This window comes from Scyliorhinus torazame, chromosome 14 (assembly GCF_047496885.1).
Source record: "Scyliorhinus torazame isolate Kashiwa2021f chromosome 14, sScyTor2.1, whole genome shotgun sequence".
Lineage (NCBI taxonomy): Eukaryota > Metazoa > Chordata > Chondrichthyes > Carcharhiniformes > Scyliorhinidae > Scyliorhinus > Scyliorhinus torazame.
The window spans coordinates 46735332-46752021 of record NC_092720.1 but is presented as its reverse complement, the minus strand read 5'-3'; the positions used below and the strand labels follow the sequence as shown (position 1 = coordinate 46752021).

The window sequence follows — 16690 nt, the reverse complement described above, 5'->3', positions numbered from 1 at the left end:
CATAAACCCCCCCAGTTCCCTTGCCATTTGTACCCTACCCATTGACCTGGGCTCGATCTATCCACCCTCGGCTCCAGGACACAGTTCAAATCTCCTCCCATGATCAACTGGTACGTGGCCAAATCCGGGATTGCTGCCAGCAACCCCCTCATAAAACCCACATCATCCCAATTTGGGACATTCACATTTACCAACACTAGTGGTGCCCCTTCCAATACCCCACTCACAATTACATATCTCCCACCTGGATCCCTCACCTCCTTCGCATTCACGAATCCCATTTTATTGCTCATTAAAATCGCCACACCTCTCGATTTCAAATCAGACCCTGAGTGAAAAGCCTGCCCGACCCACCCCTTCCTTAGCCTAACCTGGTCCTTCACACGGAGGTGTGCCTCCTGCAAAAAGACAACCCCAGCTTTCAAGCTCTTGAGGTGCGCGAACACCCGCGACCTTTTAACCAGCCCATTCAATCCCCTCTACTGTCCGTCATCTTCCCCACTTAACTCCTGCCCCTTTAATTCCACTCTATACCTAGCCCATCCCAGATGGCCCATTTCTTCGTCCTTAACCATGCCGCGTCGCAGAAACCCCCCCACCCCCCCCCCCCCGCCCTTTTCCCCTTCCCCTTCTTCCCCCCACTTCCCCTTTCCCCCCTCCCCCGGCCACCCCTCTTGGCCTTCTCCCCCACCACCTCACTTCCGTTCACCAGCATAACCTGCTAGCGCAGCTGCCCCTGCCCAAAGGCACATCCTAATGACCTCCCTCTCACCCCGCCCCCACTCCTCATCTCAAAGAAGAAGCCCTCCTGCTGGCCTTACCCTCCCCCACCCAAACAAGGACTTCTGAACTCCAAGTAATCTTCTCCAAAAGCAAACAAACAGATGTTAAACACAAACAGTCCCATAAAACAGGAGGGGGATGGGGACATCCATCCCCACATGAACCTTTCACCCCTACATCTCCTTACAATCTCAACATTGAACAGAACCCCCCCCCCCCCCTCCACCACAAAAAAAGGTGAAAATCCCCCAATCCCTACACCCACTTCAAACATGCTCCCGACCATTACATAGTGCCAGCACCCCGGTTCCCAAGCATTGTCCACTCAGTTCTCCCCCAATTTATGCTCCTCAATGAAGTGTTCGGCTGCTTCTGGGGTCTCGAAATAATACTCCTGGCCTCCGAATGTCACCCATAATTTCGCCGGGTAGAGCACCCCAAACCTGATCTGCCGCTGGTACAGCACCGCCTTGGCCTTGTTGAAACCTGCCCGCCGTTTTGCCAACTCGGCTCCGATGTCCTGATAAATCCAGACATTATTTCCTTCCCAGTCGCAGCTACGCTTCACCCTGGCCCACCGTAGAATTTTCTCTTTCTCCACAAATTTATGAAGTCTCACGATCACCGCCCGCGGCGGCTCCCCAGTTCTAGGCTTTTGCCTCAGAGACCTATGCGCTCGGTCCACTTCAGGTCCTTATCCAGCACCCCTTCTGCCACCAGTCCCGCCAGCAACCTCGAGATGAACCTCGTGGCACTCATACCTTCCACTCCTTCAGGCAGGCCCACTATTCGCAGGTAATGTCTTCTCGAGGTATTCTCATGCTCCTCAACCTTGCCCTCAGCGTTTTACAGAGGTCTCCTAGGAGCCCCACCTCCGCCTCCAGAGCCACCACACAATGACTGTGGTCCGGGATCACTCCTTCAATCTCCCGAATCTGTGACCCCTTCACCTCCAAACATCTCTCCATCCGCTGCAAAGTACTCTTCAGGGGTGCCACAGCTTCTGCAATGGCCTTTGCATGATCCTCAAGCATTTCTTTCCTCTGTTTATGGAATTCCTCCTTGATAAAAGTCATCAGTTCCTGTATCTGGGGCCTTACAGCTTGCCCCTTCCCCGCCTGCATGCTGGAAGAGACTGTCTGTGAAGTACTCCTCTAACATTCACCTACACCTTTTCATCAAAATTACACCCGGATCTGGGTAAAAAGAGCCCTTTTCTGTGACTTTGAACAGGAACAGCCCTTTGTGACCGATTACTCCGTGGTCACAAGCGGAAGTCTTCTGAAGTTACAGCAGACAATCGGGTTAACTCCTGGGGAAATGTGTCAGCAATGTGACCGAGTATTCAATTTTATGATAAACCAGAACATCAAACTTGGTGAGTTAAATAAGAGTCCATTTTATGGGGCAGCACGGTGGCACAGTGGTTAGCACTGCTGTCTCAAGGCGCCGAGGTCCCAGGTTCGATCCCGGCTCTGGGTCACTGTCCGTGTGGAGTTTGCATTCTCCCCATGTTTGCGTGGGTTTCGCCCCAAAGATGTGCAGGGTAGGTGGATTGACCTTGCTAAATTGCCCCTTAATTGAAAAAAAATTATTGGGTACTCTAAATTCATTAAAAAAGGACTCCATTTTATTCTTATTTTTACTGGATTCTTGAAAATTCAGCTTTACCTATGCATTTTGTTGATTCATCTGAGAAGCACCAGCCCCCTTAATAAGTCTTACAATTAGATATTTGAAGTGTACTGAAGCATCATTTGAATTTGGTAAAGCAATTGCAATTAATCTACAGCCAATTTGCTTCGCCTCCAATAATCATCTTTATAGGCACCTTGATAGGCATGTGCATATCCAGCTGGTCTGGAATGTTAACATTCTGAGAGCTTATGGAAAGAATGAGGGCATCTAAAGAAACCCACAACCTGTAAGAGGCTCTTCAAATTATTGAGGCTCTTATAAATGTAAAATTCCCACAAAAGGTCAAGAAGAGCAGCGGTTAAACAAATGGAGTTCATGCATAAGAACAGTCAGCCTAAATGATTTTGACTGCATTTTCTGGCCTTTTTGAATACCTCTGAAATATTTTGTCAGCTCTTGTGTCCTCAACTTCCAGAAAAATACTGGATAAGTTCAGGTGAGCAAAACCCTTCTCCAAAACGACATTCAAGAAAGCATGGTTGGTAGCTACAACTACTGTCACAGCCATATGCTGCAATGCAAGTTACTTGATAGTCAGATCCAACGGTAACAATGGGAGAGAATTGACAAGTCACCTCATTGCTCACGTTGACATTTCTGTATGCTGCTTTCTGAATTCCAGCTGACCAGATAGAGCATTTAAACCTGTCACCTATACACTGCAATAGCCCTTTCTCGCTGCAAAATGTTCTCATGCAATGCATACTGTTCTTTTCTTTGCTAATGAAGATGATCTTGAACAGGAAACAGCGCACATGGACTGGTGGTGGGACTCTAATACCAACTGTGAGGGGCACATCATGGAGACTATTGCATGGGATGCTGAAGTTTGTGGAGACAACAATGCACCTGGTTTGTGCAAATATGTACTTTTGTGTGGCAATGATTTCTGGTTTAGTCAAGATTAGGTCAGTTTCTGTGCTTTCCATTAAATATGCAGGTACTTTCATTGCACCAATATGTACGGCGATGCCTGTGCGCTCATCCAGTACCATTTTGCTTTTTTTATTACAGAAAGATCTGATGACCTGGAAGAGAAGTCAGGCATCTCTGCACAGCAAGACTTAACTGAACAGTCTGAGCCATCCATAACACTTGAACCAGGCATCAGCCCAGTTACAGACACTTCAAAGAGACTCAATGAGCTTAAGAGGGAGGCACAGAGTGAGTCACTCATTGTGGTTGAGGAAGGGACGGAGGTAGTGACTGAAGAAGAGCTCCAGCTGTTAGGAATCATGGTTACAGCATGGAAAGAGACCATTTGATCTGTCACGTCTAATGCCTGCTCTCTGCAAAAACAATTCACCTAATCTAACTACCTTACCTTTTCCCAGTAGCCTTTCATTTTTTTCCTCTTCAGATAATGATTAAGTTCTCTTTTGAAAGCTGCAATTGAACCTGCCTGCACCACACTTTCAGGCAGTGCATTCCAGATCCTAATCATCTGCTGTGTGAAAAAGATGTTTCCTCATACTGAGGTTTAGCGTGACTGAGAGTCTGTACTGAGTTGCTTTGCAATTCTAACCATGTACAGCCACTGCTGAAGGTGTTTGCTGTCACTCTGCATGAAACAATGTTAGCTGGTTTGGAGTCATGTTGCAATTTCTACAACCTAGTTGCAGTTTCTACCACAAACAGGCAGCAAACGTTCACCCCTTTGCAGACTGTGATTGACCAACAAGTGACATCATTGCCACCTCACAAGGGCGAGCTCAGACGCGCAGGTGTCAAGCACAGTTTGAGCATCTTTCTGAAGATGCCAAGTTTTTTGCATCACATTAAAAAATGTAATAAATCTGTAAAGCACTGGGGACAACCATGGAATTCTGAGAACTTGTAGCAGGGCAACAGTCCGCTCACTGAGATCAGTGATGTCAGATTTGGCATCCAAAATGGCAGCTGTTCAGACAGGAAAAGATGACTGTCTCCGAATCTCCAATTTTTTGATAGCATACTTGAGCAGTATAATTTGATGCATCTATTTCTGTGTGCTCAAGCATTGGTATTTTTATAATTAAATTAATTGGTATTGCTTAAGGTATTTTTCTAAGAGGAATAACGTGTCAACTCAAAGACACTTTCAGAACCAAAAATAAGGCAAATAATTCATTATAATAAAGGAACAATCATTTTAAGGAAGTATTCATAGATAACTCAGAAGGCAAAATGGGTATATAGAATCTGTGCATATGCAGCTTGTATCTTTTGAAAGAAAATATGTTGGAGCCAATGTTCTCCCTAACCTGTTTCCCGTCTTTGGTGAAAATTCTAACCCTTTACCAGGGTATGGTTCTACACATATTAACAGCCTTCCAGTGCCTCATCTTACTGGCCATTCTTCATATGTGAACCTGAAAAATACCAACAGGCAATCTAAGCATGCGTACACAGAGCTTACTGGACATGGACAAGATTGAGATTATTGGTTGATGTTTTTTCTCTTCCCAGTCAGGGACACTTATGTCATGTGCTGCAGTCAGTTAAGATGTAACAGAGCAGACATTGAACTTAGGATCTTTTGGTATGCATTCAGAGTGTCTATGTGTAACTGTGTCAGACAATGGCTTGAAGGAGGGATAAAAACAGAAAATGCTGGGAATACTCGTTGGGTCAGTGATGCAACCATCAATTCACTCGAGACGGGAGTAGAAGTAAACTGTGGCTTTAATCAACTTAGAACAGTGCCTGCCTCCAACTGATCCAATACTGAGAACCACCTACAGGTCGACGACTGCTCTTTATACCTCCCTTCAAGGGGAGGAGCCATGGGCAGAGCCCATACAGGCCCAACATGTTCCCCTATGGATAATGCCATACAATGGCCCATAGGAGGAGCCCACAAGGGCAACAGCATAGCACAGATACAAATACAAGGGCAACAGCACAGATACAAATACAATGGTGGATTATTGGCATAATACATTCACCACAGTCAGGCAACAATTGTGAAGAGGAACAGTGTTAAAGGGCGAGGTTTTCATGGAGTCAGGATTACTGGCTCCACTCCTGGTGCCCCTAATTTAAAAAAATAAATAAAATTAGAGTACCCAATTAATTATTTTCCCAATTTAGCGAGGCCAATCCACCTACCCTGCACTTCTTTGGGTTATGGGGGTGAGACCCACGCAAACATGGGGAGAATGAGCAAACCCCATACGGACAGTGACCCAGGGCCAGGATCAAACCCATCCTCGCCGCTGTGAGGCTACAGTACTAACCACTGCACCAACTGATGTGTTATGTACCCTGGGATAATACAGGCTGCAACTGGATGCAGCTTTCACCAAAAGATACTCCAGACCTTGCAGTTAGTTCAATCTGATTTATTGAACCAGTAGCACAGTTAGCACAGTTCTCTATAAGTTCGACTCTCTGCTAGCCTAAGTGTGGTTTCTCTGTATGACTGAACCAGACCAGCTCTTAGCTACATGCTGGAGGTCTGATACTGTAAATACACCCTGACTCACTCTGTAGATGTTCATCAGTGGAAAGAGGCGGAATGTGAGTGCCTCGTGCCTTTTATAGTGAGATACCACCCCTGAGTGTCCTGCCTGCTCATTGGTCATGCCCTGTTCTCTATTTTCATTATCTGCCTGTCTGTGCCTGTCTGTATATCATTATCTGCATGTCTGCATATCGTGACATCTCCCCTTTTTTTTCTTGTTTTGTTGGCATATGGGAACATACTTACATATGGTGGCATATATTAACATATTTACAAGCGGTGGCATATGTGAACGCATTTACATGTGAAGACAACTGTCTAATGTGAGAAAACAGAACATAACAAACAAAACAAATGTTCATAAGTCCAGTCTCTGGGGCTTGCGTCTGATCCTTGTCGACCGCCGGAGAGGTGGTGGTGGGGACGACGGCGCCTTGACAGGCGGGATGGAAGCCTGACTGGTGGCCTCATAGTTCAAGGTATCAGGAGGTGGCAAAACAACGGATGGAAATGGAGAAGAAAGCGGTTGCGGGCAGGCAACTTTGCGCAGTGCCCGTCTGTTTCATCGCACAATAGAACCATGAACCATACGTACAACATACGAGCGGGGCGTAGCCTGTAGAACAATGACAGCTGGAGCAGACCAGCCACCATCCGGTATCTTGATCCTGACAGTGTCTGCCGGGGATAACACGGGCAAACCGGTGGCATGAGCATCATAGCCCTGCTTTTGCTGGTTTCGGAGCTTCTGCACCTTCTGCAGCACCAGGAGGTGATCCAGGTTGGGCAAATGTATGGCTAGAAGTGTCGTCCACAGGTCTCTGTTCATCAGGAGTTGAGCCGGCAACATGCCAGTGGACAGTGGGGTCGCCCTGTATGCAAGCAGCGTGAGGTAGATGTCAGAAGCAGAATCCGCCACCTTGCAGATGAGCTGTTTCACAATGTGCCCCTTTTTCAACCTTCCCATTGGACTGCGGATAGTGTGGGCTGGAAGTGACATGTTTGAAATGGTATGACTTGGCAAACATAGACCACTCGTGGCTGTTGAAGCACAGGCCATTGTCACTCATGACAGTGAGTGGGATACCATGCCTGGAGAACATCTCCTTACAGGCCTTGATGACGGTCCGAGATGAGAGGTCTGAGAGCTTCATGACTTCAGGATAATTGGAGAAATAGACAGTAATCAACACGTAGTCACGACCATTTGCACGAAAGAGGTCGATGTCAACCTTGGACCACGGGGAGGTCTCGATTTCTTACTGCTGGAGTGTCTCCTTTCTCTGCGCTGGCTGGAAGTGTTGACAGGTCGCACAGCTGAGGACCATGTTCAAGATGTCCTGGCCAGTAGACAGCCTGCCTGGCTCTGCGCCTGCACTTCTCGACACCCAGGTGTCCCTCATAAATTTGGCGGAGCACCAAGCTCTGGAGACTGAGTGGAATGACAATCCGGCCCAACTTGAGGAGGATACCATCAATCACCGTCAGGTCGTCCTTCACATTGTAAAATTGAGGGCACTGCCCTTTCGCCAGCCATTGGCGAGGTGGTGCATGACACGCTGCAAGAGGGGGTCATCTCCTCGCAGATATGAACCACCTTCTCATCAAACGCCGAGAGGGTGCTAGCACAAAGCTGCACACAGCTGGATGATTTCCAGCGGTTCACTAGGCAAGGTGATGGAGCGGGACAATGCATCAGTGATGATGAGATCCTTGACTTACACTAAGTCAAAGTCTTACCTTCTGAGTTTGAGGAGGATGCGCTGCAACCGAGGCGTCATGTCGTTCAGGTCCTTGTGAATAATGTGGACCAGAAGCCTATGATCTGTCTCGACAGTGAATGTCGGCAGGCCGTAGACATAGTCGTGAAACTAGAGAATGCCAGTGAGAAGACCCAGGCATTCCTTCTCTATTTGCGCATACTTTGTTTCGGTGGGTGTCATGGCCCTCGATGCGTAGGCTACCAGTGCCCAGGATGAAGTGTCTTTGCGTTGAAGCAGCACCGCACCGATGCCATCCTGGCTCGCATCTGTTGAGATCTTTGTCTCCCTGTCTGGGTCGAAAAATGCCAAGACAGTATGTTGAAGGTGCAGAGCCTTCTGCACAGTTCTCTATGAGTTCGACTCTCTGCTAACCTAAGTGTGGTTACTCTATCTGACTGAACCAGACTAGCTCTTAGCCACATGTTGGAGGTGTGATACTGTAAATACTCCCTGACTCACTCTGTAGATGTTCATCAGTGGAAATAGGTGGATTGTGAGTGCCTCGTGCCTTTTAAAGTGAGATACCACCCCTAGATGTCCTGCCTGCTCATTGGTCATGTCCTGTTCTCTGTGTTCATTAGCTGCCTGTCTGCATATCATGACACCAACATACCGCCTGACCCCAATTTTCGTCAGCTTGTGATAAGGGTTCAGGCAATGAACCTGCCCCACCAGCCCAGCTGGCTCCGTTGTGGGGATAAGCATCTCCTAATTCTCTGGAATTTTCAACGAGTTATGGCTCACAGCCCCTCAGAGATGTTATGAATCAGTCTGTGGGAATGTTTTGAAAGGTAAGTTTAAAACAGCTTATCCAGGCCCCTATGCAATCCTTTTCAATGAATGTATAATGAGGCTTTGGCTCAGAGCCCAAACATCCAGTAGTCTGTTGAAACACATGTGCCCAATGGAAAATATTGCTCTATTGACAGCTTTTTCTTTTATGTTAGAGGTGAAAATATTCACACGAAGGCCGGAGGATGAGTAAAGAAGCAGTTTATTATATCAGAATTCTGGGAGACTACGCAGTCTCACAATACTCTTTCTCACTTGAGCTAAGGTTCACATTGGGTTAATATATAGATTCAAGAGGCGGAATTAGTTGTATTCTCATTTACTACAATCAATCAACTATATTCGTGTCACAATTCATTACATGCAGTCCATCAATTTTCTTAGCATTCCAGTTATCACATATATGGTTAAATTGGGTGTTGTCTTACCTGCCCCTAACTTCATACTGAAGTCATTCAAAACTAAAACAAGGATATGTCCTGTCTACAGCTGGGGACCTTGATCTATTATGGATACATTGCATTCCTTGTAGTGTGAAGCTGTTATCAGCAGCTGTTGAGATACTCCCTATAAGTACCCACGCTTGGTTCTCATGAGGTAGTTTACACAGTTTGTAACTTATTGTTCAGGAAAGTGGCTAGTTTGGCCATTTTGTGTCTTTAGTATTGCTTTAATAGCTAACAGCCATTTTGTGTCCTTTCTGATATTAACAAGCATTGTGTATACACTATCTATTTCTACAAATTGCCTCTTCTAAACAGACATCTAAGCCAATGAATACTTTATGTCTCAACAGAACTATTCAAAAGTTATATAGGAGCACAAATGTAGTTACAGAGCCACCTATAATTTATACCATCGTCCAGTATCAGAAAATGTCCCCCAACATTTTAGATCTATTTCTCAATTGCAAGTGAATATGTATACAAGATAAAGAGCTGTCAAGTGCTTGAACTTTCTGCAATTAGTAATTTCAAGATCTGGTTTATTGCCACTTTTATAGGGTTATAGTAAAATCAGTTTTCTTTTAGAGAGGAATGAATGAATTACTTTTTAAAAAAGTTTTTGCTGCATACCTCGTCCTCTCAGATGCATTGGTTCTGTAGAGATTGGCATGGAAGGCATGATGGACCGGGGGGTGGGGTTGGTGGAGAGACATGGGTTGGCATGGAGGATATGAGGGGCGATTTGGTAGGGCATAGGTTGGGACGGGGTGTTTGAGGGCCCACCGGGATGGGTGGAGAGACATGGGAGTTTGTAAAGGGTGAGGAATAGAGGGTTATTTTGGGCTTTTATTACAAGTGGGACGAAGCGCAGAGCACTTTTAAACACCATGATTTGGCATTCAGCAGGACACGTGGCTGCCTCTGAACTGTGTCTGAGGGTGATGGATGAACTCCAGTTAACATCAACCCCACTGGAACAAAAATCCTGCCTTTGTAGGCACCTTCCCCTGAGACAGGCATGCTAAGCCGCAAAATTACCCAACTCCTGCTACTTACCTCCAGGATGAAAATTCGGCCCAATGTTTCAGATGGGTTTTGTGGCAGCGTGGGGGTGGTTACAATGGGAAATCCCATTGACAATCGGCAGGAAGATAGAATCCCACTGCCCATGAACGGTGCACGGCTGAGAAGCAGGCGGCTGGCAGTCTGGAGAATCCCGCCCAGAAACTGGTTGAAAAACCACACTGGAGCAAATAGTCTACAGAGACTATTTAAAAAGAGTCTCTACAAACTGCAACAAACAGAATATGACCAAAACTGCAGCAATTTCTCCAGCTGACGGCAATGAGTGGAGGATAGTTCAACACAAATGGTGTGCAGTATGCGAGCAGGGTGGCCGAATCAAGAAGAGTTCCGTAGGCGCAATGTAGGTGGGATGTCCCACATCGGATGGCTCCCACCAAGGTTGAAGTCCGGTCCCTGGGGAACTCTGGGGAATGTAAAGGAGAAGAGAAAGAAGTTTGGTGAAAGTTTTTTTTTCTTCCCTTTTTCCCTTTTTTTTGTGTGAAGGAAGAAAAATTGCTTTTTTTCAAAAAAAATCAGATTGAAGAGGGACAGGAGGGTGAAAGGGGGAAGAAAAGAAAGGAAAAACAATAAGCTGCTAAAGGATGCGAAGAGCAGCGTCGAAGAAATGAGGAAACGCGGGTTCGCCGCTGAATGAGAGGACGAGCAAAAGTGCTGACAAGATGGCGGAAGCCAAACCGCATGGTGGGGCCGCACTACTTACAGTGGAGAAGATGACCGAGGTGATGGCGGTGGAGCTGGAAAAACAGTTTGCGAGGCACATGGAGGCCTTGAGGAAGGAGACGGCGGTCGCATTGATGTCATTGGTGGAGGAGGCAATCGGCCCGGTGAGGGTAGCTGTGGCAAAGATATCGGCCGAGGTGGGAGGATGCAGTTGGGAAAGGTGACAGGGCCGGATGGGTTTCCGGTGGAATATTACAAAACATTCAAGGATAAGCTAGCACCCATGATGGTGGGGAAGTTTGAAGAGGCGATAGGAAAGGGGGTGTTGCCACAAACCTTGGGGCAGGCATCGATTTCACTGTTGCTAAAAAAAGATAAGGATCCGACGGAGTGTGGGTTGTATAGGCCAATATCACTTCTGAATGTGGACGCAAAAATATTGGCGAAGGTACTGGCGGGTAAGCTGGAGGAGTGCCTCCCGATGGTGATAGGTGAGGATCAGACGGGGTTCGTGAGAGGGAGGCAGCTTTTTTCGAACATTAGGAGGGTTTTGAACATCGTTATGGCACCGGCGGAAGGGAAGGAAACAGAGGTGGTTGTGGCATTGGACGCTGAGAAGGTGTTTGACCGGGTAGAATGGGGGTACTTGATGGCAGTTCTGGAGCGGTTTGGGATTGGACCAAGATTTGTGAACTGGGTAAAGCTATTATATAAGGAGCCGAGGGCGAATGTCCGCACAAATAACATCAGCTCGAGATACTGTTCTCTCCACCGTGGGACGAGGCAGGGATGTCCTATGTCCCCCCTGGTGTTTGCACTTGCAATTGAGCTGTTGGCCATCGCATTAAGAAGTTCGGGAGCATAGAAAGGAATAGTGTGGGGGGTGGGGGGGGGGGGGGGGGGGGGGTGGTAGAGCATAGGGTGTCCTTATATGCCGACGACTTGCTGTTATATGTGTCGGAACCGAGTGTGTTGATAGGGGGAATATTGGGTCTTTCTCGGGGTACAAGTTGAACCTGGACAAGAGTGAGTATTTTGTGGTATCTCGGCCAGGTGTGGGGCCACGGGTGGGGGGGCTGCCATTCCGTAGGGCAGGGACTCACTTTAGGTAACTCGGGGTGCAGGTTGCCCAGGGGTGGGGGAGGCTTTGCAGGTACAACATCTCTAGTTTGGTGGGGAGAGTGAAAGCCGATCAGGCAAGGTGTGATGGTCTCCCCCTGTCACTGGCGGGTCGGGTACAGGCGGTTAAAATGAATGTGTTGCCGCAATTTCTGTTTATTTTTCAATGTCTACCGATTTTCCTGCCAAATGCTTTTTTCGGGGAGATTGAGGGAAGGGTTACCTCGTTCATATGGGGATAGAAGGTGGCCAGAGTGAGAAAGATGCTGCTACAGAGGGGAAGGCAGGCAGGGGGTTTGGGTCTTCCGCACCTGATGTACTACTACTGGGCGGCGAATGTGGAGAAGGTACGGAGCTGGGTCAGAGGGGTTGATTCCCAGTGGGTCAGAATGGAGGAGAGTTTGTGTGGGGGTCGGGACTGAAAGCACTAACAACAGCGCCGCTCCCGATAGCTCCGGGGAAATACTCAGGGAGTCCGGTAATAATAGCTTCATTGAAAATCTGGAGGCAGTTTTGCCAACACTTCGGGTTGGGGGCCGTGTCAAGGGAAATGGCGATTCGGGGGACCACAGATTTGAGCCAGGGAGGTGGGATGGAAATTTTCAGAAATGGGAAGAGAAAGGGATTAAGACACTAAAAGATTTGTTACTTAGGGGTCAGTTTGCAGGATTGAAGGAGCTGGAAGCCAAGTATGGGCTGGAGCAGGGAGAAATGTTTAGATACATGCAGGTTCGAGATTTTGCCAGAAAGGAGATACAGAGCTTCCCGGTGGAGCCAGCCTCCACATTGCTGCAGGAGGTGCTGACAACAAGGGGATTGGAGAAGGGGCTAGTGTCAGCGTTGCAGGAGCGATTTTGGAAGAGGATAAGGCACCACTGGAAGGGATCAAAGCAAAGTGGGAGGAAGAGTTGGGAGAGGTTATAGAGCAAGGGGTCTGGTGTGAGGTGCTCCGGAGAGTGAATGCCTCCACCTCATGTGCGAGGTTGGAGCTGATACAGCTGAAGGTGGTATACAGAGCACATCTCACGAGGGTGAGGATGAGCTGATTCTTTGAAGGAGTAGAAGATGTGTGCGAGCGTTGCGGGGGGTGTGGGGGGGGGGGGGGGGGGGGGCGGCGGGGGGGGTTCCCACTAATCACGTTTAAATGTTTTGGTCCGGTCCAAAGCTAGAGGATTACTGGAAGGAGGTTTTTAGGGTAACTTCCCAGGTGGTGCACGTGAAACTGGACCCAGGTCCCCGGGAGGCCATATTCGGGTTGTCGGACCAGCCAGAGTTGGAAACGGGTGCGGAGGCAGATATCGTAGCCTTCGCCTCGTTGACCGCCTGAGGGCGGATCCTGTTTGGATGGAGAGCAGCCTCTCCACCCAGTGCCCTGGCGTGGCGGGGGGACCTGTTGGAATTCTTGACTCTTGAGAAGATTAAGTTTGAACTGAGGGGAAGGATGGAGGGGTTCTACAAGTCATGGGCATTATTCATTATGCACTTTCAAGAACTGGATAACATCGAACATTAGTTGGGGGGATGGGTGGGAGGGTTGGGGGGGAGGGGAGCTGTGTGTATTAAGGGTGACTATGGGTAATCCCTGATTCCTTTTTGTCATTTGGTTATGTAAACATGCGGGCTGAGGTTTGGGGGTTGGTGGGAGATTGGGATCGTTGTTATTGTTATGGGGATTGACATATTTGTTGCTGATTATTGTTTATTGTTGGTGGGTGTAAATTTGGGACAAAATGTGAAAAAGGAGAATAAAAATATTTAAAAAAAAACACAAATGATGTGCATAAAATCGAGTGTAAAATCAATCCCAGTCATTTGCAACCGTGATTTATTGGAGATTGCCCAATCACCTCTGTGACAGTCAATGGGAAGGCCTTCATTCGACACCAGGTAGGCAGGATACAACTTGATTTATTTACTCTCCTCACTAATACTACAATTACACAGCTCCTTACCCTACAGGGTCATCCTCCTTGACCTGCACCCAGGTCAGTGTTTGTATCCTGTGAGGATCCTCCCAGTTAGGGGGCAGGCCCCCTCATCAGCTGGGGAGTTTGTACTCCAGGTGTAGGAGGGGAGCCGTATACAATATAGGGTATGGCCCCTGAGGGTGTCATAACAACCTCCAGTCTTACTCTGGTACAGTGATGTTACTCTATGCAGTTGTATTGATTGCTTAATGTTAGATTGGTCAGTATTAGCTGCTAGGGCACCAGGGGAGTTTTATATCAATTTTGTCATAAAATATTTTAAAAATGATAAGATGAAGCATGGTTAAGACTTTAATAGGGATTCTTGATGATGAGGCTATCACCTTAATAAGTATTGGGAGTGAATTGTTTATACATCGGGACATTGGAATTGTGGAATTGTATGCTTGGCTAAAGCATCGGTGCATAACTTATACACTGTACAATGTGGATTTCCTGGACAATTTTTATACATCATAAAAATGATCAGTTGTGATGTTCGTGAATCAAATCCTAAACTTTTGCACACCACCTCCACCTACTGGTGAGACAGGTGAATTAGATACAATTTTGTCCATGAAATTAATGTTACGTCAAACTTGATCGACAAAGGGCTGGATTCTCCAATTAGCGACTCCGGAGTGGAGATTCGCGCGCCAGGTCAGGGTGGACAGGCACGGACCATCATTTCTGGAGCCTGCAAGGCAGCCCTGCACTGCGCATGCTGCTGATTTCCCACTGTGAACTTAGCGCCACAGGTCGTATTAGTGCCTCCCCCCCTAGGTACTCTCTGGCCCCAGACGACCTATCAATAAGATGGGTGTGCTTGAGCATAACCAGAGCCATCTTCTTGGCTGGGATGAAGGCCTGCGGAGTGTGCAGTGCCTATATACAGCTCCTGCTTGTCAGGCTCTCCAGTGCCAATCCCGACCCCGGCGAATCACACCCCAGCTTTAGTGGAATTACACTAGTTCCACGTGGCACCTGAGCTAGCCCATTGGGATTTCCTGAATCGCTCCAGGGCCAGTGCTGTTTTCGGGGATGTAGAACTTACATGATTCAGTCCTGGCGTCAGCACTTCCTCTCTGAAACGGAGAATCGGGCCCAAAATGTTTGTCATATTAATAGATAGCAGCTGGCACTGACCTTTAAGACAAATTTAATCAAAGTTTTCCTGGTTTTCGCTTAACTTTTTATTCTATCAGTGTGATATTGTTCGATTGAATGTGGCTTTTTAATTGCAGCTATTCCTTGTTTGACATATTTGATAATGCAAATGAGGTACAGGTGTAATGTTTCAGTGAAATCCAAGACAAGCTTTGGGTCTTTAGTCTTTTTTTTAGTTTAAATGTGGATTTTATATCTGGAGTCAATAGAAATGGAGGAGAGGGGGGCTTCATCATTGACCTTCCCTCCATCATAAGGTCAGAACTGGGGATGTTCACTGATGATAAATTGCCTTTAGTGTCCAAAATTGCCCTTAGTGTTGGGTGGGGTTACTGGGTTATGGGGATAGGGTGGAGGTGTTGACCTTGGGTAGGGAGCTCTTTCCAAGAGCCGGTGCAGACTCGATGGGCCGAATGGCCTCCTTCTGCACTGTAAATTCTATGATAATCTATGATGACTAGACAATGTTCAGCATCATTCAAGTCTCCTCAGATACTGAAGCAGTTCATGTCCAAATACATCAAGACCTAGACAATATCCAGGCTTGGGCTGGTAAATGACAAGTTGCATATGTGCCACACAAATGCCAGGAAGAATGCAACCACTCCCCCTAACATTCAATGACACTACCATCACTGAGTCCCCCACTATCAACATTCTGGGATTACCATTGACCAAAAACTGAATTGAAACTGAATTGAAACAGCCATATAAATACTGTGGCTACAAGTGTAGTCCAGAGGCTAGGCATTCAGAGGCAAGTAATTCACCTGCTGACTCCCCAAAGACTGTCCACTGTCTACGAGGCACAAGACAGGAGTGTGATGGAATACGCTCCACTTGGCTGAATGAGTGCAGCTCCAACAATATCAAAAAACATGACACCATCTCAGACAGAACAAGCCTGTTTGATTTGCACTCTACGTACCACCTTAAACAGTCACTCCCTCCATCGCTAATGCACAATGGCAGTAGTGTGTACCATGTACAAGATGCATTGCAGCAATTCACCAAATCCATGAACTGCGCCACCTCAAACAAGAAGGGCACCAGATGCATGGGCACATAACCACCTGCATTTCCCCTCCAAGCACACCACCCTGACCTGGAACTGTATTACCATTCCTTCACTGTTGCTGGGTCAAAATCCTGAAACTCCCTAACAACACTGGGTATTCCAACACCACATGCACTGCAGTGGTTCAAGAATTCGGCTCACCTACACGCTCTCAAGGGTAATTAAGGATGAGCGATAAATGCTGGCATTACCCACATCTCGTGAAAGAATAAAAAATAACTAAATATCACTTTACCTGTGCTCACTCTAGAATCATAGAATTTACAGTGCAGAAGGAGGCCATTCAGCCCATCAGGTCTGCACTAGCCCTTGGAAAGAGCACCCTACCCAAGCCCACACCATCACTCTATCCCCATAACCCAGTAACCCCACCCAATCTTTTTGGACACTATGGGCAATTTAGCATGGTCAATCCACCTAAACTGCACATCTTTGGACTGTGGGAGGAAACTGGAGCACCCGGAGGAAACCCACGCAGACACGGGAAGAACGTGCAGACTCCACACAGACAGTGTCCCAAGCTGGGAATCGAACCTGGGACCCTGGAGCTGTGAAGCAACTGTGCTAACCACTATGCTACCTTTTCAAATTATGTCAGTACTCACCCCGAAAGTCTTTATTTAAATATCAACTGTTCAGGGCAGGGGAGTAAATTATACTAATGGTAGACTCATGGCAGATGACTT

The 16690-nt window shown here is 47.2% G+C and overlaps 1 protein-coding gene across 5 annotated transcripts in view; it reads left to right on the top strand.

Annotated features, from left to right (window-relative positions):
• vwa5b2 (von Willebrand factor A domain containing 5B2) overlaps positions 1 to 16690 on the top strand; it is a 235914-nt gene that overhangs the window by 203282 nt on the left and 15942 nt on the right. For 4 of the 5 annotated variants that reach the window (XM_072474096.1, XM_072474098.1, XM_072474099.1 and 1 more), the window contains one exon: positions 3496 to 3645. The exons of the other annotated variant lie outside the window; for it this stretch is intronic. In XM_072474096.1, the coding sequence (XP_072330197.1) occupies positions 3496 to 3645 (150 nt within the window). The remainder of the gene's footprint in view (positions 1 to 3495; positions 3646 to 16690) is intronic. 5 annotated transcript variants of the gene reach the window in all.